This window comes from Elgaria multicarinata, chromosome 2 (genome assembly GCF_023053635.1).
Source record: "Elgaria multicarinata webbii isolate HBS135686 ecotype San Diego chromosome 2, rElgMul1.1.pri, whole genome shotgun sequence".
In the NCBI taxonomy this organism is placed as follows: Eukaryota; Metazoa; Chordata; class Lepidosauria; order Squamata; family Anguidae; genus Elgaria; species Elgaria multicarinata.
Window position 1 is genome coordinate 171,369,099 of NC_086172.1, and position 27,178 is coordinate 171,396,276.

Here is a 27,178-nt window from a genome sequence, read left to right on the forward strand (position 1 = left end):
GAAATCAAGTAAAAGCTCATTTTCTTCATGACACATACTTGGAATTGTTGTTAGTCATTAACACCTAATTTCTACGGCAGCATATCTGAAGGTTCTGAGAATGGCAGGCTTTGAACTTATTTCAGTGTGACACAGCTGTGAAGGATAAATGTAGTGGAGCACCCGGTGCAGTGCAAGACAGAAATTCTGCTGCTCCCTGTTCTAATCTCGCCACTCTGCCTCAACACTTCCATCTGCAATAGAGCTACGTTACAGAGCTACTGTATGGATTGCTGGAGATCAATTTATTTTATTTTTACAACCCCAAAAACTTAAAACTAGCTCAAAACACATTATGAAGTATATCACTCATATAATAAAATCAATTTTAAAACCACAAGACGCATCCTCAATGTAATATGTAATACAAGACAAGCCCTTAGCAGTGTTTTATTTAAGATAGCTTTTTAAATTATAGTGTGTGTGTATGTGTACAATAGTGCAGGAAGGTGTGTACAGATATACACATATACACACAAGTTCATTTCCTTTCAGTTTCAAATAATCAGGAAAGAATTACTCAAATAATCAAGAAAGAACAGAGATTTCATTCCCTATTTCACAATAATTTATTTATTATGCTTTTATACTGCTTAACATATTAAAAACCCTAAGCAGTCCCCTATAACTCATCTAGCTGTACTTTATCCTTCACTCTGCAATTCCAAAACATTGCATAAGGCTCTCATTTCCTGCCTGCATTTTCTAATATTTGTATATTTTAACATAAAAAACATGTCCCATACCCACCGCATCTAATCTCTCAGAATAAGACTTTTTGCGTTATTCACCATGGTTAAAGCCATGGCTTAAGGTGTCTTCTGAACAGGGTAACTGCCTCTGATACTGGAAATATTACTGAATTTACAGAGGCTAACTCCAAGGAAAGTAGGTATTGAATTGCAAATTTACGGTACGATCCTACACAGGTTTGTTAGCATAGGCGACTCAATTTACGCCTATGCTAACAGGTTTAGGCAGCAACAAGTCTACAATTAGCTGGGGAATGCTAGGAGTTGATTTTTTTCTGTGTAAATATGTGTAGGATTGCACTTTTAATCTGTAAAGTATTAAACACTGTCTGAATGTACATTTATAAAACTTCTTTTTACATTTAAAGGTAAAACCTTTGAGTGGATTGTCTCCCATAGCCATTTCTGGGATTCCTCTAAGATCTCTCTCAGATCTCTGAAGATATTTTTATACTGCCCATCAATAAATTTCCCAGAACAGTTTATATACAAAGAAAATAAAACACACACAATTAAGATAGAAATAAAAATGCAGCAACTAAAACAGGCAGTAAGATCTTAAAATGCTATTTTTTTAAAAAAAACACTCAGCAGATAGAACTAAAGTTATGTGTAATAAATAGGCCTGGGAAGATAGAAAGGGTCTTTGCCTTGTGTCAAAAAGACAACAAAGCATCCTAAAGAATACTAGGTTGGGAAAGGCTGATAGAAATCCTATAAATCAGTTAATTAAATTAAAGCCAGAAGGTGCCACGATTATGCATTTCTGGTGCCTTTGGCATAATTTACAAGCTAATTTTTCATAACCTAGTCAATACAAGGTCTCTATATCCCACTCAGTATTTCTAAACTGTCCAACCACATTGCCAGGGGCCTGCTTTTAATTTTAAGTCCCCATCCACCACTTTGCTGATCAGATTTCACCCCCATTCCCAATCACTTAATTAACTATAATATTCCCAAATACAACAGCGAAAACGTTGCAGAGAGAAGAGCTATTAGCATGAATAAAAAACCCAGCACTTGAACGATTAGAAGGAAACGCAGGCTTGGAAAAATGCGTAGGTTGATTAGAGTAACAGAGAATATTGCAAGCCAAAATGTCATTATAAAAATGAAACATTACAGCTCAGGTTAGGGGGCATGGTCTTGGCAGCTGGAAAAGGCTATGCTATACTCTTTCTCTCTCTCTCTCTCACACACACACACATTTTGTGTACCGAGAACACCTCTATGTGCTACTTATTCATATATAATGAATATAATCATATTCAGGTTAACTTGAACCGAGAGTGACAAAGCTACAACACAATCTCTTAACACTTAAATAATTAAGTTTCCTTTGAAGTTTTGATGCATATTCTTTTCTGGATGAATTTTCTCACCTTTCTGCTATCTGTTTGTTCTGGCTCACATTGAGCATCAAACTGACACTACATTACAGGGTCAACTAAACACATAATGGAGCAGCAGAGTTGCACACAGACCTACCCATGCTCCTCCCACCAATAGGCGCATGCTGCTATGGTTAAACGTGACGCATGCACATACTATGTTCAGATCCCACACAATCTCAGGCTGATAAACCACTTCTTATCAGCACACACATGAGCTGCTGTGTGCCTGGGTGCTCCCTTCTCATCCCTCCTCTTATGCGCTAAGCTTCTGCACTTTGATTGTGGTTTGTTAGACCACAGACCACAGAATCCATGGAGGATTCTGTCCAGCCCATGGAGATTTCGGCTCCCTCTGCAGGCCCTGCTCACTCCCACAGCTCTTAGCTTCCCATGACTCCAAACCTGGAAACATCCGGCTTAATCACTGTTTACAGTGGAGGCTGGTGGTTCCTATTTCAGTGGGGCAGTGAATCCGCTCTGGGTTTCAGTCAGAACTCTAAAACAGCTATCCAAAGTGCTGAACCCTATCCCTAAAATGGGTGGATGTTCAACAGGTCTACTTTCTCTGGTCACAAGAGCCACAGCAATGAAAAAGGAAAGAGATTCAAGGCATAAAGGAACCTCTGACAGGCTTTGGCTCAGACAAGTGCATGGCGCTAGGTCAGGAATTTAGGGAACAATAAACAGGATCTGTAAGTCAATGTTACCTCTTCAGTGTATTCTTTTGGCAAGGGGACTCCAGCTGTGACCTGCAAAGAGTAAAAATGGGAGATTAAAGGTGAGGCATGACATTCTCTTTTGTACCCTCAATTTCATTTCCAAAACTGACATTTATTAGCGAGTCTCTTTATGGATTTGTAAGAGAAGTGGAATTCCTTTGCAACAGAACTAGAGAAACGTTTTGGGCCTGTGGGCATATTTTAATAATAATAATAATAATAATAATAATAATAATAATAACAACAACAACAACAACAACAACAACAGCCCAGAGAGCTCCGGCTATTGGGCGGTATAGAAATGTAATTAATACATCATTATTATTATTATTATTATTATTATTATTATTATTATTATTATTATTATTATTTTTGCCCAATGCTGGGCCTCAAGGCGGCATTACAAAATTTAAAACATATACATTTAAAACCTATAAATAGAAATATACGAAAGTTAAAAATATATTAAATATGTTCTAATATTAAAACATTTAAACATTTAAAATGGCAATTTTAAATGTTTGAGAAACTGTCCTGGGGACCCTCATAAAATGGCTGCCATGGAAAGAGTAGCTAGTCACAAAGGACAAGTAAGAGGCAGAAGCTGAGACCCAACACAGAAATCAAAGTGCTGGTATTGACATTTAAAGCCCTAAACGGTTTGGGGCCAGGTTATTTGAAGGAATGCCTCCTCCCATATGTACCTGCCCGGACCTTAAGATCATCTACAGGGGCTCTTCTCCGTGAGCCCCTGCCAAAGGAAGTGAGGCAGGTGGCTACTAGGAGGAGGGCTTTCTCCGCTGTGACACCCCGGTTGTGGAATGAGCTCCCCAGAGAGGTCCGCCTGGCGCCTACACTGTACTCCTTTCGTCGTCAGCTGAAGACCTTTTATTCTCACAGTATTTTAACACTTAATTTTAACTTAAATTTAAATTTTACTGTTCTAACTCTGTATTTTAATCTTATATCAATTTTGCTGCGTGGTTTTATCCTGGTTGTGCTTTTTATACTGTATTTTGTATTTGTGCTTTTAACCTGTTGGTTGTTTTATTATGGTTTTAGTTTTTGTGAACCGCCCAGACAGCTTCAGCTATTGGGTGGTATAAAGATGTAATGAATAAATAAATAAATAAATCAACTCTTTTGAATCCACAATTTTCTGCACAAACAGAAACCTGTTTCTCAGAAAGCAAACTTTTTCTATCTCTTTCTTTCCCTCTCTCTGCCAGTCAACTCATTCTCATTCTCTGTCTCACTCCAGATCACTGCATATACACATACATGCTCTCTCTCTCACACACACATCTCATGTAGCGATCATACACACAAATATGTAATTCCCTTCTCTTACTCACTGTTCCACTCACTCTCTTTCAGGACCCCTCCTCCCAAAAACCCTCTCTCTGGATCACCCCTAAAACTTTAGGGTGACCATATGAAAAGGAGGACAGGGCTCCTGTATCTTTAACAGTTGCATAGAAAAGGGAATTTCAGCAGGTGTAATTTGTATGCATGCAGCACCTGGTGAAATTCCCTCTTCATCACCACAGTTAAAGCTGCAGGAGCTATACTAGAGGGAGCAGATTTAAAAGAGGGCAGGGCACCTGCAGCTTTAACTGTTGTGATGAAGAGGAAATTTCACCAGGTTCCCCATATGTACAAATGACACCTGCTGAAATTCCCTTTTCAATACAACTGTTAAAGATACAGGAGCCTGGTCCTCCTTTTCATAAGGTCACCCTACTAAAACATTTCTCTCACTTCCTCATTCCCTCCTCAAGCACGCAACCCCTTCCCAACCCCCCAGGTTGCTCCCAACTGGTTCCCCCAGCCCCTGATGGCTTCCTGTTTTCCCTAGCCCCTCCCCTCCAGCTTCCTGATAGCTTCCCAGAGATACACAAACACACAAACACATCCTGGTTGGCTACCACTGCCCTTCCTAGCCAGCCCCAGCTTACCAGAGTGAAGTGACAGGAGTCCCTTTTTCTTTTTTCCCCTTTTTTCCTTGGTGGCTGGGTGCACTGCAGAGGAAAGCATCGGCCTGTAGCCGTCCGCCATCTTCCTTCCCTGAGAACATCTCTGAGCCCCAGTGCGACCCAGAGACATGCATGGGAAATGAAGATGGCAGCAGCTGGAGGCCCTCACTTTGCTTTAAAATGACCCCAACTGCTGGTTGGAATTTAAAAACAAAACAAAACAAGCCTGGGAGGGGAGGATGGGCACCAAGGAAGATGGCCTTAGGTCCCACGTTGCCTAATCCTTCTTTACAAGGACAAAGCAGAAGTCATGAATTCTAGCCCAGCTGTGCCTGTGCGTTGCCCAGGAGCTTGGCACTTAACAACATAATGAGCCAAGCAGCAACCGGCGATGAATTCGCAAAGGGTACTTTGCAACCTCCCGTGATGTATCATTACCTTTCAGCACAAGGTCGAGAGACCAGAGAGGAGACACAGCAGACTGTGAAGACAGTCGCCAGCAGCATACAAAAGATCTCATTAGCAAAAGATCAGTGGGTAAGGCCCAGGAAATGAGTTCTCGCCTCCCCCTGCAGGCTCATCCAATTTGGGGGACGGGGGGGGGGGGGAAGGGGGGACCTGTTTAAAGAGATTCCATGGTCATAAACCCTGAGAAGGCAAGGCTCACATTCGTGGGATATCTGTAAGCGTGTTCAAGCGTGTTACAGCCAGGCGTGTGGGGATGTTGGGGGCGGGGCATATGCGCGTGCCCACGTCCCTCTCCCCACTTTGGCTCTACATGTGAGAAAGCCAAAAGGAGGGAGGTTCAAAAGGGAAAGCAGAATATGCAATGCAAATTAAAAGTGCAAAACCCTCATCGAATTTGTTGTTGTTGTTTATTCGTTCAGTCGTTTCCGACGCTTCGTGACTTCATGGACCAGCCCACGCCAGCGCTTTCTGTTGGCTGTCGCCACCCCCAGCTTCCCCAAGGTCAAGTCTGTCACCTCCAGAATATCATCCATTCATCGAATTTACCTTTACTATTATATTTATGGAGCTGTTTCTCACCACTCCCCAACTTGAAAAATATATATATAGGCAGACAAATATTTACAAATATAAAAATAAAGGAAAAAGGAAAGAGAGTAAGTAGAATGAGGGATGGTAAGGAGTGTGGAAAAAAATCCAAGTAAATGAGGCAGGAAAAATCCAAGCCAAGAGGGGAGCAAAGGGGGCAAGAATCTGGGGCTTTGACAGAGATTTGAGAGAACCTAAAAGCAATGGGGCTAGCTACCCCAAAGGCCTGTGGGGCTGCCATCTTCATCTGTTAGGAGCAGGCTGGAAAGACGCCTCTCAAAATGTTTTAGGCGTATCTACTCTGCGGAGTCAGCTGTTCCTGGAACCAGTTACCTAGGGAGGTGGTGGGCTCTCCCACACTAGAGGCCTTCAAGAGTCAACTGGACAACCATCTGTCAGGGATGTTTTAAGGTGGATTCCTGCATTGAGCAGGGGGTTGGACTCGATGGCCTTATAGGCCCCTTCCAACTCTACTATTCTATGATTCTATGGCCTTAGCTAGACCAGGCTCTATCATGGGGCGAACCCCAGGGATTGTCCCTGTGCGTCCACATGATGCACAGGGGATCCCAGGATCAGGGAGGGATCATCCGTCCCTTGGCCCAGGATAGAGCACTCCCCCTTTGGGCCCAATTTTTCCACGGTCTCAGGCTGAGCCCAAGACCGTGGAACGTGTGGCCCATTGCCACGATTACACACCGGGAGCTGCGCTGCGCCCATCAGGGGTAGGGTGGTGGGAGCGGGGAAATGAAACTATTTTTTATAAAAGCACCTACCTTTAGCACCTACCTCTTCCTATATAAAAAAAATGGCGGGCGCGACGCCTCTCTTCCTGTGTAAACGGAGGGATCCCGTGTTAATCGCAACACAAGATGTTCCCTCCTCTGTCACGGACTATCAGGTAGGTCTAGCTAAGGCCTATGATTCTATGGATGGTTCCCGCAAAACCCTTTCACATTCTGACTCTATGACCTCACAAATGGCTCTTGGACTTCTCTGCCGCCAAGTCCGGCACTCACCGTGGGGCCTCCGCCGTGCATTTTCAGAGCTCGGACCGTGGCGACCAAGACCACCACATGGGGCTGCAGACCAGAATAGCGGCACTTGATGTCGAAGAACTTTTCCATGCCGATATCTGCTCCGAAGCCAGCTTCCGTCACTGTAGGGGGAGCACAGAGAGAAATCCATGATTACGCACCGTCTCTTCTCTTCTCGCACAGCGGTATCAGTACAGTTGTTATTCTCATTCTGTCCCCCTTCCTTTACCTGACGACTCAGGAGAATTTACACGGTGAAAACAAAAAGGCCTGAGAATTGCAACAGCTAAACGACGCTAAGGAACTGCTTACAAAGACGCACCTGTTTTAACCAAATACTCAGAGAAGCACAGTGAGGTTGAAAACGGGGGTTTATCCCTCCTGTTCTGCCTCGGTTTACAAAGTTTTAACAGCAGCTCTCCTTGGCCAGCACCAACCACAAGCGGAAGCTGCAAACTGGGAGAGACAGAGCTGTGATACTGCAGTGTGCAAGGAACAGGGCAGGCCTAGAAGACAAGCTTGAAAACCTTCCTTCCGGCACGTTCATGACTATGGCTGGAAGGGACCTCTCATTCCCCGGATGTGATCACCTCCATAGCCAGGAGCAGAGCCAGAATGCTCCCAGTCGTTGGCTAACTCTTTGGTGTCCATCCAAAGTGAGACAGATTAGTTTCCGGGTGAAGTACAAAGTGTTGGTTATTACCTTTAAAGCCCTACATGGTTTGGGTCCAGGCTCCCTGGGGGATCACCTTCTCCAGTACAATCCACCCCGCACACTCAGGTCCTCTGGGAAGAATCTACTTTAGTCAGCCAAAACTAGGTTGGAAATCATTACCCAGAGGACCTTCTCTTCTACCACTCCCAGATTGTGGAACGGCCGTCCGGGAGAGATCCGCCAGCTTAATGGTCTTTAATGGCAGTTGTAAACTGCCCAGAGAGCTTAGGCAGTTGGGCAATATAAATATGTAATAAATAAATAAATAAATAAATAAATACATTTCTGAATTTAAAAAAGCTATAAAGATGGATCTCTTCCGGCTGGCCTACCCAGTCGAATTTTAAAATGTCTTAAAAGATTTTAGGATTTTAATAATGTATTGGTTTTATGTTTTTAATCAGGTTTATGCGTTTTATATTTTTGTATTTAGTGTTGTTCCCCACCTCGATCCAGAGGGAGAGCTGGTTAAGAAATAAATTATTATTATTATTATTATTATTATTATTATTATTATTATTATTATTATTATTATTATTATGTGGTAGGAAGCTGCCTTATATGAATCAGACCATTGGTCCATCCAGCCTACTATTGTGAACAGCGGCTCTCCAAGGTTTCAGGTAGAACTCCTTCCTGGTCCTTCCTGGAGATGCCAGTGATGGAACCTGGAACCTTCTGCATGCAAAACCTGCGCTTTATCACTCAGCTACAGACTCTTCTGGGTAATCTGCTTGCTCTAGCTAGAATGGCATCAAGTTCTGGGTCTCTAGGAGAAAGCAACGGTAGGACAGGCTCCGTGATTCCTTATTTCCCACCAAAAAACGTTGCTAACCCCTAGCCTTTCTCTCCCTGCCAGCATCTGTTATGTTTTATTTCAGATCCACCAACTGGAGCCAGGTGCAAAATGAACACTGTTAAAATGAAAGGACAGAATGCCTTTGAGCAGTGGTTTATGAGCACATTTGTTTTGAGACCAGAATGGAGCTGAGCTCAGAGTTCTTCCACACAGAAATCCATTCCTGATTACCCCGGGCTTTCTTTATTTCAGCAGTCTAGTTTGGGGTGTGCTGGGGGAAGCGAGATTTCTTTTATTGTTGCTATTGTTAAACAATTGGAATTTAGGAACCTTTACCAATCTACTGCAAATTACCCAGAGAGCTACTGGCAGATCCCAAACTACCTTCTGCACATCTCGGCTTTATTTGATGACCCCCTGCCCAATGGCGGTGTTGCCTCAGTTTTCTTCCCTAGTTCATTTACTTTGCACATTAAGTTCCTTTAGACATCTATTCATGCAAGGAGAGCCAGTGTGGTGTAGTGGTTGGAGTGTTCAAGTATAGAGCACCATCAATGTACATGGTGCTGTACATAGTAAAGCAATAAAATAGCAACAACCTGCCACATAGGCTTACATTCTAATGAAATCATAATAAAACAATAAGAAAGGGAAGGGAACGCACCATATAGGCACAGGGGACAAGAAAACTAACAGTGCAAAAGTAAGATCAAAATCAAGTTCTAAAAGCTTTAGAAAAAAGAGAAGTTTTCAACTGAGCTTTAAAAACTGTAATCAAACCCATGAAGCTCACTGGGTGACTTAGGGCCAGTTACTGGCTTTCAGCCTAACCTTCCTCACAGGGTTGTTGTGAGGATAAAATGGAGATGAGGATGAGGATTATGTAAACCGCCTTGGGTTCCTTTCAGGAAAAAGTCGGGATATAAATATAATAAATAAATAAGTATAATAAATAAATAAAATAGAGTTCTCGCTTTAGGAGGTGAGGACATCAGAAGAGGCCTACTGAACCAGACCAAATGTCTTTGCCTCTTTCTCAAAGTAGCCAGCCTGATGCTTGTAGGAAGCCCACAAAAAAAGAGGTTCCATATAGTCCTCATGGCTAATAGATGTAGAAAGATTGACCCTCTATAAATTATTTATTTATTTCATTTCTGTACTGCCCAATAGCCAAAGCTCAATGGGTGGTTCTCCAAAATTAAAACCCACAAGGTACAGCATAAAATATAAAATATGGAAGCTTAAAACCTCAATATTAAAGTACAACCAGAAGGAAACCTAGCAGCAATGCAGAGATTTAAAATACAGATTTAAAACAGCAGAGCTAAAAGACTAGGATGCTAAAATACTGGGAAATTAAAAAGGTTGTCGCCTTTCCCGTTTAAAAGCCACTTAACCCTGCTAAAACAGGGAGGCCTAAATGGCTCCCCCAGATGCACTTTTCATTGCAGAAGTAGACCTACAACATCATCCTCTCATGACACTCTTACCACTCATCGTATTAGTTCTAGGGAAAAAAGCAACTCCTGGATTCGGGGCATAACATACCCTGAGAAACTATTGATTTTGCCACTGGGGTGACTTTATGTCCTCAAAACCAGGTGACACAGCTGGTGTATAAAAATGCCACACGGACTTTCCAAAGAAAATTGGTCTAGAGAAAGAGGCGTAAGCACTCTGAGTCTCAACAGGTTGGCACAAACCAGGGCATTTCATTGGGGAACATTTACCTCACCCGAGACAAAGGTGTAAAGTGTTATGAGGTAGAAAAATACTCGACAACACTAAGAAATATTAGTTTTTAGTAATAATAAACTTTTACCTTGACAGTTTATGATACTTTTTAATATTTAGAGATTATGACATACGTTTGACACCACAGACACATTTCTGACTGTGAGGCATTTTATTACCTCAGGTCACATTGGAAAATGGCTTGCAGTAATAAAATGCCCCCACAAACACGTGTGTGTGTGTGTGTGATATATATATATATATATATATATATATATGATTGTTGGATGAGTTTTTTAAGCCAACAGTTGCCACTACGTCTTATTATGACACTACATCCCATAGGTTTATCATGCATGAAAATGGCAGACAGAAAGACTTACCAACAAACCCTTCCTTGCCGACGAGTTTCAGGGCGATTTTGTCTGCTAGGACAGAGGAGTTGCCATGAGCGATGTTGGCAAATGGACCAGCATGGACAAACACAGGGTTGCCCTGACAGAGAAGTGTGGCAGCAGGAACAGAGAAACATGAAGAGAGGATAAGTTGGTGCTGTCTGGGATATTGTAAGCTTGCACACACTTCTATTTGGGAGAACGATCTGCAAAACTCAACAAGACTTATCCACGAGTACGCATGCAGAAAGCTGTAAAGTCTTGAAGACAACAAAAAATGCCCAGCGAAGCAATCCAATGTCATAGGTATTAAAAATGAAAATTTAGCGGAACTGAGAAACCATTGGAAAGCTAGCCTGGCACAGTCCACTTGAGTACCCCCGATTTGAGTAGGACTATACCACTCTCTGTGCCAAACTCCATCCAGTCTAAAGGAAAAGAGGGCCCCTCTCAAAGTACTTCTCCATCCTTGGATCAAATCCAAGACCCTGTCTCCAGCCAGAATCAAGAACAATCCAGGAAGACAACCCATGGGTTGTTGTTGGATTGTGAACTCTGGGTTGTTAGGGTTTAACGCCGCTAACCGTTTTGCAGCAACTGGGTAGTGAGCATGTTTAAACCGTGGTTATGTAGCCACAATGATTAGGAATGGTTTACGGGACACACTGGCCCTGTTCAGAAGACACCTTAAACCATGGCTTTAACCACGGTGGTTAAGCCAGAAGGCCGGGCTGTGTTCAGAAAATACCTTAAACCACGGCTTTAACCACGGTGAATAAAGCAAAAAGCCTTATTCAACATGGTTAAAGCCATGGTTTAAGGTGTCTTCTGAACACGGCCTGGCTTTCTGGCTTAACCACCATATTGAAGCCATGGTTTAAGGTGTCTTCTGAACAGGCCCAAAAAGTCATAATGTTTAGTTCAGAATGCTTAACCACCATGGCTTAGTGTGTCATTTGAACAAGGTCAAAGTTTAGTTCAAAATGCTTAACCAATGTCGCTTAATGTGTTGTCTGAACAGGGTCAAAATGTTTATATATCACCCATTAATTGAAGGCTTCCTAGGCCAGTTTGCATCAGGAGAGGCTAAGCAGATAGGCAAGGAAAGTGAAGAGCATAAGAAATAGAGCATCGCACATGTGAACAGTTGATGGCAATGTGGGGAGGGGGGGCAGGGAGAAAGAAAGGAAAGAAAATAGAACTGAGCAGCGGATTACATGGGATATGAAAGACAATGCAAGAAAATGGTAATGTCTCATAACAACAGCAGAGGCACAGAAGTGTTTTGTATCTATTCTTTAAACGTAAATTAATACTTTTCGTTATTAACCGTTAATAAACTCACATTTTAGACTGCAGGGGACTAAGATGGAATAAGATCGGGGTGGGGGGATGCATGACAAACCAAACATTTTGAGAGCCGCTGCCCCATAAAGCAAGTGCTCTAAATTAGACCATATTTTGGTCAAAGTTCCAATTCCCAGTCAAAAGCACCAAGGTTGCAGAGCATACGCACTTACCTCCAAAGTCTGCATGAGGTTTGGCTTAATAGCATCTTTCATCAAAACTGCCAGGGCACCACTCACTCCCTAAGGGAATAAGAACATGAAGAGTTACTTGAGTGGCAGTTCTGACCCATTTCTTTAGGTTTGTGACATTTCAAAAGCCATAAAGCTAACAACTGTTCCACCTTTCATATGCTTGATGTACAGACTGCCAGCCTCTGTATAGAACGGGATGCGAAAGGGAAGAGACAGCTGGACACACCTTGCTCTCATTCACAGGCCTGTTTGCGCCACATTTTTGTTTGATTCCAAACTGCGCTGCCAGAAATTAAGCGTACGGTCTGCCTTTTTTCCTTTCTTTACTACAATCTTTGAGAAATTCAGAAGGTTTGTATTTCCCAGACTGGAGAAATTCCAATTGCTCAATATAAAATCAATTATTATTATCTCAGTTTTCTTGCTCGTGGGTGTTTTTTTAGATAAACATGATGGGCTTTGCCAAGTCATGCTATCTTTTACAGATTCAGAACTTTCCTAACTATTGAGCATGTTTTAAGTATGACTGCTTTCTGGATGTTGGTGTGGATGTATTTTAGTAAGTCTACTTTCTGAAGGTTTTCTGTAAAAAATGTTAATGTTATGACGGTGACTGATGTGATTAACAGAATAATTGTATTTCCCCCCCACCCCCGTTGCTACAGTTCTTTAACTTCCATAGCCAGTGGTGTATATTTCTCTCTCTTTTCCTCTTCCTTTTCTACAACATTTTTGACATTAGTTATTGCTACGTCAATGAGGTAGGTGTGTTTTTCTTTTTTGTCTATAAATGTTATGTCTGGTCGATTGCAAAGTTTTGTCTTGTCTGTATGAATTGTTCTGTCCCAGTTATTATTATTGCTGCTGCTATTATTATTATTATTGTATGCAGTGCAACATCTGCAATGGGAACACAGAAAAGATCAAAGTAGTTACTTCCACGACTGGAAGAATTGCAAGGTGCGCTGTTTTCTGTGTGTGTGTGTGTGTGTGTGTGTGTGTGTGTGTTTAGCAGCCACCCCCAACCTGCCTTCCCATGTGTTGTACTACAATTCCCATCATTCACAGTCAGCATGGGAGTTACAGTCCAACCACCAGGTTGTGGGAGGCTGACATATATAACTGCTTTCATTCCAGCCATAATACATGGGGCATTCTATGGATTCTATCCTGCCAGAATAAAGCCCTCCCACAGCTCCCCATCTTTAAGCCAAGCACCAACCTGAAGCTTTCCTCTCTTCCGGCCTGGCATCATCACTTAGCATCTGCAAGTAGATAGCTAGGCCTCTTATGGCAAATGGATAGAGGATGCCATTTTAAATTACCCACAATGCCACAGAGTATACAATGCAGCATTGCTATGTCAGGATGTCTAAAATGGTGGCCACTCACCTCCCATCTGAAGAGAACCATTGGGGATGAGTGCTGCTTGGAGTGAAGGACCACTGGGGAAGAACAGCAGAGGGGAACCAGCAGACAGTATGCTGAGGACCCCCCTGAAGCCTGGGTCCTACACATTTCCTCTAGGTAGAATAGCTCTAACTGTGTAAGCCTCAAGAGGAAAGACATTCTCCAACACAGAGGCCACTGAAGAAAAGGCCTGTCACTCTAGAAAGGTGAAAGTCTAGCTTCCACAAACAGTGACACTTTGGAGCAAGGCCTCCTTGCTCCAAAGTGCAAGGAGCAAGGATTATTTGAATGACTGGAGCAAGGATTATTTGAATGACTGGGCGGGTGGAGGAAACTGATGAGAGAGCAGATGCTCCTTAATTTATGCTGGAGTTGGCTTATGCAGGTTTGGATTTATGAGCTCTATACGTAGATACTGGAGACATTCAACTGGAATTCAATCCCACAGATTTCAGGGGAAGTTGTATCTATGGCAGCTTTCCTTGACTTGGTGCCTTCCAGATGTGCTGGACTACAACTCCCATCATTCCTATGGACCATGCTGGCTGGGCATGGTGGGAGCTGTAGTCCAACACATCTGGAGGACACCAGATCGGGGAAGACTGATCTAAGAACATGGGCTAGAACTGGAGGCCTTGCTTTTTGGAGCCAACTTCTGCCAAGTTTCATCCAGCAAGACTGCTTTCTTCTCAGCGAGATTGTGGTCAACGTACCAGATCTTCTGTTGTAATTGGAGCGCCTTGCTTGCTGGAGGCGACCACCATTTTGCCCAGGCGCTGCCTCATGTCCTCCAGGCTGTCTGTGAGCGCCAAGACTGCCATGATCTCACTGGCTACCGTGATGTCAAATTGGGCCTGGGGCGGGAGAAGGAAAAAGAACCAGACAGGGTCAACGTTAGCTTCCTTCAAACCCAGTTGAAATGCTTGGTTTTAACAAGATGAGCACAAATCTAGTGGGCGTAACGGAATCCTGGAACAGTGGAAACAGTCAAGAGGATGCAGCCATCCTTGAATATAAATTTGATAACAGGGGTGTAGAACCTCAGGCCCAAATCCAGCCCGCCTGAGGGCCAAATCCAGCTCTCTGGGCCTTTCCCTCTCAAATCGTTTGGTGGCTTCTCAGCTTTTGTGCGGTTCCACCCACCCACCCACAATTCCAATGCCTCTCCTAAGTCTTAATGATTGACAATAAGATCTTTAAACTAAAATATGCTGTAATATTTTTGGCTTTTGGCCCGTTTTGCCTTGGGTCCCACACACCACTGGAATGCACAACCCACACCCACCCACCGAGCTTCTCCAAAATGAAATTTGGCCCTCAGACTGAAAATGGTTCAACACTCCTGCTCTACACGGATGGGGCGGAATTCCTCCGTATGTCAAAGCGTCAAATAAATGGGGCAAAGCTCCTCCACGGAATTGCTGTGGGTGGCAATACCAGAATTCTGGTATCCTGGGGGGCAGGGGGGGGCATATTATCACCCCTGCCCCCAGTCTGTTATTATATCGTTTTGTAACAGCACAGGGGGGAGGGAAACCCACACCTCCTAACTCAAGACAAACCAAGATGCTGAAGGGGACAAAAAGACATAATTTTTCCAAATAACAGCCTGCGTTTCTAAAAGGGCAAATAATCTCTATTTCTGGATAGAGAAAGAACACTTACTGTGCGCGTGAAACCCTTCTCAGTCAGGGACTGACCAATTGTGACTTTTCGCAGAAATCTGTCATTTGTGTCCAACACTGCACAAAGGATAGGTAGCCCGGGGCAGGATGGGGGGGAGAAAGAGAGAATGGACCATTACGAGGAAAGTTAAAAACCAGCCCTGAACTTTTTAAAACCATGTACATCTTAAGCCGTTTATGCCTCAGCGTTCGCTCAGAACACAAGATGGGCCATTAGCAGAAAGCCTGCAAGAGGCCAAACGCCACAAAGAGAGCAAGCGGAGGAGCTTTTAAAGAACGAAGGGTGGCAGCAAATTGGCACAGAGGAAAATCTCCCTTAAATGTGCAGCGCAAAACAGGGCAGGGTGAAGAGGAAGAAGCATGGTGGGGCCTGAAGGTCCCGTGCGGCCCCTGCGGAAATTTGGTGGAGGCAGCAAAAAAGAGAAGTGCTGGTTTGTGGCCTAAATTCATCAGGAAGGCACCATATTGTATATGTTTTTATAATGTATTTTATATCATGTTTTTATACTGTTTGTTTTATATTCTTGAATGGTTTTAATTTGTGTGAACCACCCAGAGAGTTTCAGCTATTGGGTTGTATAAAAATGCAATAAATAAATAATAAATATAGAGACTCAACAGCACCAAATTTAGCTTGCTTTCAAGTGAAATATGCCCACCCACCCCTGGAGGATCCTGGGGTGGAAATTAGCCCCAGAATGGCCGAAGTTGCCCTTCCTGGACTTTGATCAGGAAAACCCAGGTTCGAATCCCTACTAAGTCATGAAACTCACTAGGTATTTTCCTCTTGCACACCCTCTGCCTTATACACTTATATACACTATTAATGGAACATGGAAGGGTAAACAATGTCAAATGAGTCAAAACAATGGCCAGAACTCAGGTCATCCAATGGAATTGTTTGGAAGCAGATTCAAGACAGACAACCAAAAAAAACCTTTTTTCTCCACACAACACATGATTAACTTGTGGAACTCACAGCCACAAGACGTGCTGACAGCCAGTAGCTTAGATGGCTTCAAAAATGGGACGAGACAAATGGCTATATGGCGTCTTCAGGTTCAGAAGCAGTATGTCAGTGAATATTACTTACAAAGGGTCTAAAATTTACTAAGTGTTGTGCGCAGATTAAAGAGCACGACAGTCCCTGCCTGCAGCCTTGCAGTCTAATAGACCGATACAAAAGGAAAGGGGATGGCGGAGGGAGGAGGAATTTTCACAAGCAAATTCAGGCACCAGTTTTTGAAGTCACACAATCTCAGCAGTATCATCTGAGGTGGACAAGTGGGCCGACACACACACACACACACACACCATCCAACATCCCTTAGCGTTGTTGGGGAGCAGGGGAAGAACTATTGCCTTCATGCCCTTTTTCTGGCCTTGCCAGAGGTAGCAAGTTGGGCTTTTGAGAAACAGGATGGTGGATGAGATGGACCTTTGGTTACGACTCTTCTTAGATCTAAGGGGCATCTGCAGGTGCTGCAAAGCAAGGATTTTGTTTGTTGCGTATTGCCAGTAGTGATGGATTTAGAGTTGACTGAGGGCATAGCTAGATGGGGCAATATCCCGGGGATCGCCCCTGTGCATTCACATGACGAACAGGGGATCCCGGGAGCAGGGAGGGATGATCCCTCACTTTCCCCAGGACATCGCCCTACCCTTTTTTCGTGGTTTTTCCATGGTCTTGGGGTGATCCCAAGACCACGGAACGTGTGGCCGGGCGCTGCGGTTTGTCCCAGCTCCCCGTGAGTAACCGTGAGGACTCGGGCACGGAGCTCCTCAGGATATCCTCAGGAGCAACATGACCATCGGGGGTGGAGGGGCGGGTTTTTATTTTTCACTTACATTTTTGTAGGAGCACTCCTGCGCTCTTTCTTGATTAAAAAAACAAAAACAAAATGGTGGGCGCGACATCCTCTTTCTTCCTGGACGTCGTGTGCCGTGTCTAGACAGAGGGGGAGATCTTGCGATTACCATATCACGAGATCCTCCCCCCTCCGTCGCGCTAGACCCGGTAGATCTAGCCATGGCCTAAGAATCTTAATCAATTGCAAGGATTCCTCTAAGAATGAGGAGGAGGAGAAGAAGAGAGGGATCAATTTGCTAGACTTGTAGCGATTTTAGTACCAAAAATATAAGTACATTAGCTTTCGAGCAGATGGCTGAACTCAAATTTTCATAGGATATTGTTCATAGGATAAAATAAATTGAGTCTCATTTGTGTGCTAAGAGCCAGATTCTGAGAATACATTTCACAGTTCATTTGGTACCTTTCCAAAGAGAAGCATGGGGAAAGGATGGTGGCGGGGGAGAGAAATGAGAGGAGCCCTTTTTTTTGCTTTGTGGTTACGTTCAATCACTCTGCAAAATAACAAATAGAGACAAAATTGAGAGCATGGATGAGAAAAATGAATGGTTGCTCTCAGTAGGATGCTGATTAATGGGGCTACATTTGCAAAATGATCTTTCCCTGAACTGCCAGGGGTATGGCTTTTGGTGATTATATCGCCCCTATAAGGGCTGACCTACTTTCTGACAACTTTATCTGCCACTTTGTAGTTTTCTTTCAAGCCAATCAGCATAAATTATTTCTTCAGTGACTATTCATAGACAGTATTAGCAGCAATTAGGAATAAGCAAGGTGAACATAGAAAGAGCTGAATGACAATTTATTATCATATAGTTAGGGAGCAATCCTGTGGCTGTCTGAGGTGTGGGGCATAGGATTGTTCTGTTTATGTGTTCCAAGGTCGGAAACCGGGGTCTGATCTCAGAGCCCAGAAACTGTGTTGCTTGCTACTGCCTCCTCCTGATAGCCGGTGCAATTCTCTCTGCCCCGTGCCCTGGCTACATCTTCACACTCATAAACGGAGCACGTAGACAGGAAAAGGGGTGTTCCTGGGGTTGGGGAGGGGAGAACACTGGGTCATCGGCTTGCAACTCTGCACAGGATACTCCTAAGCCTCTGAGTTCAGAAGCTTACAAGTAGCCAGGGCAGATCATGTAGGATTGCAACTTATTCAATTTATGAGTCTTCCTATAGCCAAAGCTCTTAGGACAACACACATGACCACACACACACACACACACACACACACTATAAAACCAATGATAAAATCTCTTAAAAGAATTTAATAAGAGATAACTATCCAAGAAGGTAAAACATTGGAAAAGTTCATTTTAAAATGCAGCATTAAACATATCATTAAATGGAAAACAAGCAGCAGTTTAAATATTAATTTAAAGGGCATTTTAAATGATCTGGGACAATAAAAAGGCATTTGGTGTCCAAAAGACAACAAAGTAGGCACCAATCAGACCTCTCTACAGAGGGCATTCCACAATTGGGGGCCACCACAAAAAAGGCCCGCTAACGCGTAGCCACCTACTGAATGCCAGGAAGTAGGGGCACTTGGAGCAGAACCTCAGATAATGATCCCAGGGCACGGGCAGAGATATATGGGAAGAGGCTGTCCTTTAGATACACAATACTTTGCTCCTAAGAACATAAGAAGCACCATTCTGGTGCTATCTAATTCAGCATTTTCTTCGCACAATGGTCAACCAGATGCCTATGGGAAGCTGACAAGCAGGGACATGAACACAACAGCACCTCTTCTACTTGTGGCCCCCAGCAACTGATATTGAGATCATGAGTTCCTGGAGACAATATATAGCCATCAGAACTAGTAGCACTGACAGTCTTATCCTCCGATTCTTTGTAAAATCCAAGTTGGTAACCATCACTACGCCTTGCGGTACAGAATTTTGAAGTGTGACTATGTACCGTGTGAAGAAGCACTTCTCCGTATCTGTCTGGAATCTCCAACCAATCATCTTCATTGGGTGAGGAGGAAAATGTCTCCCCTAACTTGCCTTTTTTCTTAAGTTAACCCCCGCCAACCCAAATATTCTAACCTTTCCTCCGAGGGGAGCTGCTCCATCCCTTGATAATTTTGGTTGCCCATTTCGGTACCTTTCCCAGCCTACAATATCCTTCTTAAAGTGTGGTGACTAGGACTGAACACAGTGTCCAAGTGTGTTCACACTACAGGTATGTATAAGGGCAATATGATCTTGGCAGTCTTATTTTCAATTTCTTTTCTAATTATGCCCAACATGGACTTTGCCTTTTTCTCAGCAGCTGCACAATGGGATAACGTTTTCATCGAGCTGTCCACCACAACCCCAAGATCCCTCTCCTGGTCACTCACCATCAGCTCAGACACTACCGGCATATATGAAGCGCTTGGATTTTTTGCCCCAATGTGACTCACATTACACTTGCTTACACTGACCTGCACTTGACATTTTGGTGTCCATTCCCCCAATTTGGAAGAGCCTTCTGGAGCTTTTTGCAATTCCTTTTTGTTCTAAGCACTCTAAATAATTTGGAGTTGTCAGCAAACTTGGCCACCTTGGAATCAGTTACCTAGGGAGGTTGTGGGCTCTCCCACACTAGAGGCATTCGAGAGGCAGCTGGACAACCATCTGTCAGGGATGCTTTAGGGTGGATTCCTGCATTGAGCAGGGGGTTGGACTCGATGGCCTTGTAGGCCCCTTCGAACTCTGCTATTCTATGATTCTATGACCTCACTGCTGACCCTTAACTCTGGATTATTTATAAACAAGTTAAACCTTAGTCCACTTTCGAAAGCAAGTTCGGGCCGCGTTATGTTAAACATATACTTCTCAATTCTGCATTAGAGGCAGAACTTGTTGTTTTATACTGTTGTTTTTATATTTTTTAGATGGTTTTAAATTTTGTATACTTTTTTTTAATGTTCACTGTTTTTAACTTTTGTAAACTGCCCAGAGAGCTTCGGCTATGGGGTGGTATATAAATTTAATAAATAAATAAATAAACTTTCTGCCCAAAGTAGATGGAGACCAAGCATATCTGGCTGGCTGTTCCTTGCCCTGAATGCAAAACACTCTCTGTAGAGGGGGAAAAGTGCCAGTGGCTCTGGCCCCGCCCACTGCTGGCTTTGGCCCCGCCCACAACAGATTATCCTTGATAAAAAACGGCTCTCAAAGGGGGAAAAGATTCCCCATCCGTGTTTTACAGACTTCACACAATCGGATTTTGGGCAGCACTAAATGTGGCCTAGAGATTAGCAGGGGGAAACAGGATCTCTGTAGGAACGTATTTCTGTCTTAATTTTAATCCGCTCTCCCACACATATGCAGACACCCCTCCTGCACACACACCCTTCCTAGACATTTTCCCATTTCCTTCTCTGCGGGTTATTTTTTTGCTCCAGTACCTCTTTGCCACGTTATGCTGTCTGGATCAATATCCAATCTCACAAATCTGCTTATCTCATCATCCTTCAAAGCATTTGGGTCCGTTTTCTTAATATGTAATCTCTGAGGAGGAAGGGAAGAAAAACAACGGCAGTTACAGGAAAGGAGTCTTTAAGCAAGTTCATTAGAAAAATAGTTCCAGAGGTAATAAAAAAAAGGGCAGGGGGAGAGAAGAATGTAAAAGCCTAAGCTGAAAGTTAAAACTCTTGACGAGGGGTTGAAGCAATTGCCTCCAGTGGCAGACCTTTCGTAAAACCAGAATTTCATCTTCAGTGGGTCACATACAGATAAGGTGCCTAACCCTCCCCTCCCCCAGTTAACAGCAGCTCCCTTAACAGCAGATTAATCTGAAAGGAAAATGTACAAGCAGGCAAATTCCACCTCCCCAAGTGCTGTCCCGCCCTATGCGGAGAGACTGAAAGAACTGGGCATGTTTAGCCTGGAGAAGAGAAGATTGAGGGGAGACATGAGAGCACTCTTCAAATACTTAGGAGGTTTCCCACAGAGGAGGGCCAGGATCTCTTCTCGATCATCCCAGAGTGCAGAACACGGAATCATGGGCTGAAGTTACAGGAAGCCAGATTCCGGCAGGACATCAGGAAAAGCTTCCTGACTGTTAGAGCAGTACGACAATGGAAACAATTAATTACCTAGGGTAGTGGTGGGCTCTCCCACACTAGAGGCCTTCAAGAGGCAGCTGGACAGCCATCTGTCAGGCCCCTTCCAACTCTACTATACCATGATTCTATGATTCTACTTATCTGCATTCTGCGAAAGACTTGACTTACTAAATATTCCTGTCCAATGGTTACAATGGCACAGGATCAGGCCAGAAAAACAAAGGTGGCAACCTTAACAGCAGGTGGCATAAGCCAATTTAAGGCTGGAGCATGACAAGGAACAGGTTGGCTAGTTCAATGCACGGCTGCAACGAGAGAAAGCACGGCAGCGAAATCATATACACACCAACCATTATATTTGGGTTAGAGAATGTCACAGCTCCAGGCCCTGAGTCACCACCCAAGACAATAGGGCCTCACCATGCTAGGTGACTGGGTCTGGGAAGCCACCCTTTTAAATTTCCCAGGATGCCCCAGAATGATGCTATGTTGGGTGCCTTGGAGCATTGTGGGAAATTGAGAGTGGTGGCTTCCCAGCTGCCTGTCACTGCAGGTGACAGGGCTCCAACATAGAAACTGTGGGGAGAACTTTCCGGGCTCCCCACTCCAATGGACGGAGTAGGGAACAGAACACTATTTCTCTAACAGCCCCTCCTCTATGTACTGTAGCCCAAATCCTAGAGTATGGTAGAATTAGTGTCCATCCTCCCAAGACACTCTATCAATGATCTTAAGGTGTTCCATTCTTGAACAAAGGAATTCCAAAGACAGATATCAGTGCAAAATGGCTGACGTACAATTCATCAACTCTCTTTCCTATGGGCTGAATAAGGACAATGGTTTTTTTTAAATAAATAAATAAATCACACTACATATGTTGACTGGCTCACCATTGTGACAATGTCTATATTATCACCCAACAACATTTTGTTAAAATAATCTGCAATTCTTTTCCATTTCAATTCCCTCCAACAACACAGTTTACAGCTCCACCCTCACCCCACTCTCCAGTATGAGTCTATAAATCTGCCGATTTGAGGTCAACGTTTCATGCATCTGATTAAGTGGACAACGTCCAAGATAACTCATGCCAGAATAAATTTGTTAGTTGTTAAGGTAGCCGAAAGAGAAAGGAAACCCCAGATAATAAGTAAGCAAAAAATCCAAAAGGCAACGGGAGGAACCAAGAGTGTGTCCGAAAGGATTCATTATTGCCGACGCATTTCGGACTATATCAAGTCCTTTATCAAGGCAATCTAAACAAAATTTTAAAAAGATATAGTTTTACAAAAGTAGGGAATCGTACAATCGTAAACACTCATACAATATACCTTAAAACAGTTTTCTAAAATTCATTGTGACGAGATGCCAAGATATATAACAATTCATGTAAAAAAATTAAAACCATTTAAAAATCAAAAGGTAGATTTCATATTACAAAGATAAAAATACTTACTCATATAACAACATAAAATCACTTGTCTCCTGAGTGATAGTGTCCTATGTGTGGTGAATTGCAGAGGAATGTCGAGTATATATATACTCGACACAATGAATTTTAGAAAACTGTTTTAAGGTATATTGTATGAGTGTTTATGATTGTACAATTCTCTACTTTTGTATTGGATTAGTTTCAATACAAAAAAATCTACTTTGAGTGTTTTTCAGCCTCACATATACAGGGTTATAATTGTGGATTTTGCATGGCAAATTCTATCATAGAATCATAGAATAGTAAAGTTGAACGGGGCCTATAAGGCCATCGAGTCCAACTCCCTGCTCAATGCAAGAATCCACCTTAAAGCATCCCTGACAGATGTTGTCCAGCTGCCTCTTGAAGGCCTCTAGTGTGGGATAGTTCATTACCTCCCTAGGGAATTGATTCCATTGTCGTGCTGCATTATCCTCATGACCATGTGAAAGACACAACTCGCACCCAAGTGTAATTCCAGAAACACCCGCAAGAAAAGAGCTACAAGCTCACCTGAAGTCTCTGGAGCTGGATATTGGAGAACTTCCTAGTGCCATCAACAGATGGGACCAAGCGAGAATAGAGCGCCTGAAAGAGCAAGACACATAACTTGCAGCTGCAGGGCACCCAATATGTCTCAGCTAAATTGACTGTGCAAAGGAAACACTACCGGGGAAAAGGTTCAATGGCATCACATCACCTGATCAGACTGTGTTGCCTCGTGGAAGATACGGGCATCAACAGCAGCAGCAACCAGGTTATTGGCTGCTGTAATGGCATGGATGTCCCCAGTGAGATGGAGATTGAACTGCAGTGGAAAAAGAAAAGTAGTGGGAAAACAGCACAGGATTCTCTCAATCCCCTTGCGAAATCTTACTGAGGCTTTTTGCATGACACAAGTCCACTGTAAGCTATTTAACCCATGGTGCAAGCGGGGTGGGGGTGGGCGCACGGCTGCCATTTTGAATATGCAACCCCTTGAGGGTTGTCGTGTTGTGCAAACCCAGCAAGTGTGCCCATGGTCTGTTTAACCCTCATATAACCCATGCTTGCTCTGTTTGCAAGACATGACCACCCCCAAGTAGGGAGTGGATAGGCAACATGGCGCTTGCAAGCACCGTGCCTCGTTGTGGGTTAAATAACCCAAGACGAGCTGCAGCGTGTCATCCGAACTTGGTCATTAAGTCTCAAAACAGTGATGGTGAAAAGCTAACAGCCACGGCATGGAGGCAAGGTGGAAAATTGTTCTGCGAAGAACGAGAGACAAGTGCCTTGCCAAACTTCCCCCAACCCGGCACCCTCCAAATACCTTCAACTATAACTTCCATCATCCTCACCTCCTGCCCTTCGTCATGCATTAATGTGCCTTGTTTAGGCTTAACACAGACCAGAAATGGGTGGATTCATCCATCCCTAATTACATAAGAATATAGGAAGCTCTCTTATCCGGAGTCAAAGCATCGGTCCATCTAGCCCAGTGTGTCAACACTGACTGGCAGCAGCTCCCCAGGGTTTCAAGCAAGAGTTTTTTCCTGCACTACCTGGACATGTTGGGGATCGAACCTGGGACCTTCTGCATGCAAAGCAGATGCTTTACCACTGAGCTACAGCCCCTCAAAATGCCATTGTTCCATCCAGCCTAGTATTGCCAACTCTGACTGGCAGCAATTCCTCCAGGGTTTCTTGAGGATTCTTTCCTAGCCCTACCTGGAGATGGTGGGGATTGAACTTAGGACCTTTTGCATGCAAAGAAGGGGCTCTGCCACTGACCCACAGATGTATAGGAAGCACTGTCAAGACTTTTCTCCTTTCCCAGGCATTTGGCATCACAACTGATGAGTTTCAACTGATCATGGGTCCGTTGGCTTTTTAGCTGATTGTTCAAGCTGTTTCAGATGTTTGTTGTCTCTGTGTATATTGTCTGTTTGTGTTTTTTTTTTAATGTTTTTAAATCCCTCATATTGTATTTTGAATGTTTTTAACTTTTGTAAACCGCCCAGAGAGCTTTGGCTATTGGTGGGTGTATAGAAATGTATAAATAATAAGACGATGATAATAACAACCAATACCACATGACTGGGGAAAATGAGACGGGTCCTTTCCATTCAATCACTGCTTTCCCCATGGTGAGATGGAGCTCCCCTACCACTGGTGGCTCCGATGTCAGTGGGGCGGTGAATCCCCTCTGGGTTTCAGTCAGAACTCTAAAAACCTACCCAAGGTGTTTCTGCAGCTTGGATAATTCCTTTAGAATTGGTAGCTTTAACTTATTATTATTATTTATTTATTTATATAGCACCATCAATGTACATGGTGCTGTACAGAGTAAAACAATAAATAGCAAGACCCTGCCGCATAGGATTACATTGTAATAAAATCATAGTAAAGCAATAAGGAGGGGAAGAGAATGCACCAAACGGGCAGTATAAAAGTCAGAACAAAGTCAAGTTTTAAAAGCTTTAGGAAAAAGAAAAGTTTTTAGCTGAGCTTTAAAAGCTGCGATTGAACTTGTAGTTCTCAAATGTTCTGGAAGAGCGTTCCAGGCGTAAGGGGCAGCAGAAGAAAATGGACGAAGCCGAGCAAGGGAAGTAGAGGCCCTTGGGCAGGTGAGAAACATGGCATCAGAGGAGCGAAGAGCACGAGCGGGGCAATAGTGTGAGATGAGAGAGGAGAGATAGGAAGGAGCTAGACAGTGAAAAGCTTTGTAGGTCAACAGGAGAAGTTTATATTGGATTCTGAAGTGAATTGGAAGCCAATGAAGAGATTTCAGAAGTGGAGTAACATGGTCAGAGCGGCGAGCCAAGAAGATGATCTTAGCAGCAGAGTGGTGAACAGAAACCAACGAACTGATGTGAGAAGAAGGAAGGCCAGTGAGAAGAAGGTTCCAACTTGTTTGGAAGTTAGATTGGCTCATATTAGAAGCAGGGCCTTATTGGTGGGGAATCCACTCCGGGTTTCCAATCAGACCTCTAAAGGAGCTACCCAAAGTATTCCGCACCTTGCATACTTCCTTTAGAGTTCTGATTGAAACCCAGAGCGGATTCACTGCCTCACTGACATTGGAGCCACCAGCCTACACTGGTTCTGTGAGTGGATCCTGGTACCCTGGAACTATGAAGCACTAGATTCAAAGCGTGACTACCCAGAATCAATCTTTACATAGTGAAAACATACGGTTTAAAGTTCAAGTTACCTCCTCCATAGGAATAACCTGAGAATAGCCACCTCCAGCAGCACCGCCTATATCAGAACAGGAAACATGAAGAACACCATGCTTCACATTGTAGATACTAGATACTTAAAAAGCTTGAGCATGTTTAGACTGAAAAGAGGATATATACATTTTAAATAAATAAATAAATGAACCTTCCTTAATGAGGATCAGGGCAGGAAAAAAGGGTTTACCCTAAAATCTCCTGCATCCTATTCATAGTGTTAAAACGAGATTATGTATTTTTCCTTAAGTCGTGTCATGACTACCAGACTATTAAGCCCAAAAGGTCTTCCCAGAACCCCATGTTATTTTTGCTGGTATTCTGTATCTGTGGATTTCAGACAACTGCGCTACTTCTTTTCTCATAACCAGATCGTACCATCTGCAGAACCAAACAGGCAAAGATACTTCGGGGCTCAGGAGGGGAGGTTACCTGGCTGAATGCTCACCGTGGCGAAACCAGAACAAAAACGATTTGTATATAGAAAAATTATGGCTATGGGTGAAATGGATCTCTGGGAGAAAGCTAGGTTTTACCGTTTACCCTTGAGCTGCTAGTTTTCCAAGGGCAAGGGGCTATATGAATATATGGGGAAGCATGCAGCCGGGAATGCTGTAATCTAGGAAAAAGGTTTACCATCCCATTCTGCCAACTGTATAATTAGATGTAAGGGCACATAGCTTTTGCTGCCACTCCATAATCCAGGGCCAGGCAACCATAACTCCCCACCCAGCCCTCCGTAGGCTGTATGACATCAGGAAGGAGGGCAACACCCCCTGACATCATTTTTTCCCTGGAGGTTGGGCCTCCTGACACAGTTGCCGGGAACTAACTTTGCCGGCCCTGTGCCTTCTCCTACTGGGAAGAGGATGTGGGCAAGCAGAGCTGCCACTCCCCCAGACCCCTCGTTATCTCCAATCCCTGATCAGAGATAACAAGAGGAATCCTCTCCCTCCCACCGCCTCCTCACAAAGCCCCCTAGTAGACTCCAGGCCAGGGATCAGAGCTTGGGAAGGGGTCGATGGGGGAGTCCAAGTCTCTGTGGACCAAATGGACACTTCTGCAGACCGGATTAGGTCTCTGGTCCAGAGGCCACCCTCCCTTGCCATATGACCAGCACTGGAACATAGGAAGGTGCCTCATGCTAGGTCAGACTACTTGTTTATTATTTATTCAAACATTTGTATCCCTCTCGATATCACTGGGATCTCAGGGTGGCGAACAGATAAAATCACACAAGCAGTATAAATCAATAAATATAACAGCTAAAAATGAATTAAAACATGAATCAAGCTACAACCAGTGTG

General features: G+C 43.6%; 1 protein-coding gene across 2 annotated transcripts in view; it reads right to left on the reverse strand.

Moving 5' to 3' along the window:
* Positions 1–27,178, reverse strand: part of MTHFD1 (methylenetetrahydrofolate dehydrogenase, cyclohydrolase and formyltetrahydrofolate synthetase 1) — a 91,796-nt gene that overhangs the window by 22,785 nt on the left and 41,833 nt on the right. For both annotated transcript variants that reach the window (XM_063118136.1, XM_063118138.1), the window contains 10 exons: positions 25,850–25,896; positions 23,357–23,464; positions 23,170–23,244; positions 20,526–20,628; positions 15,236–15,312; positions 14,284–14,424; positions 12,140–12,208; positions 10,608–10,719; positions 6,959–7,098; positions 2,896–2,937 (listed from right to left, as the gene is read on the reverse strand). In XM_063118136.1, the coding sequence (XP_062974206.1) occupies positions 2,896–2,937; positions 6,959–7,098; positions 10,608–10,719; positions 12,140–12,208; positions 14,284–14,424; positions 15,236–15,312; positions 20,526–20,628; positions 23,170–23,244; positions 23,357–23,464; positions 25,850–25,896 (914 nt within the window). The remainder of the gene's footprint in view (positions 1–2,895; positions 2,938–6,958; positions 7,099–10,607; positions 10,720–12,139; positions 12,209–14,283; positions 14,425–15,235; positions 15,313–20,525; positions 20,629–23,169; positions 23,245–23,356; positions 23,465–25,849; positions 25,897–27,178) is intronic.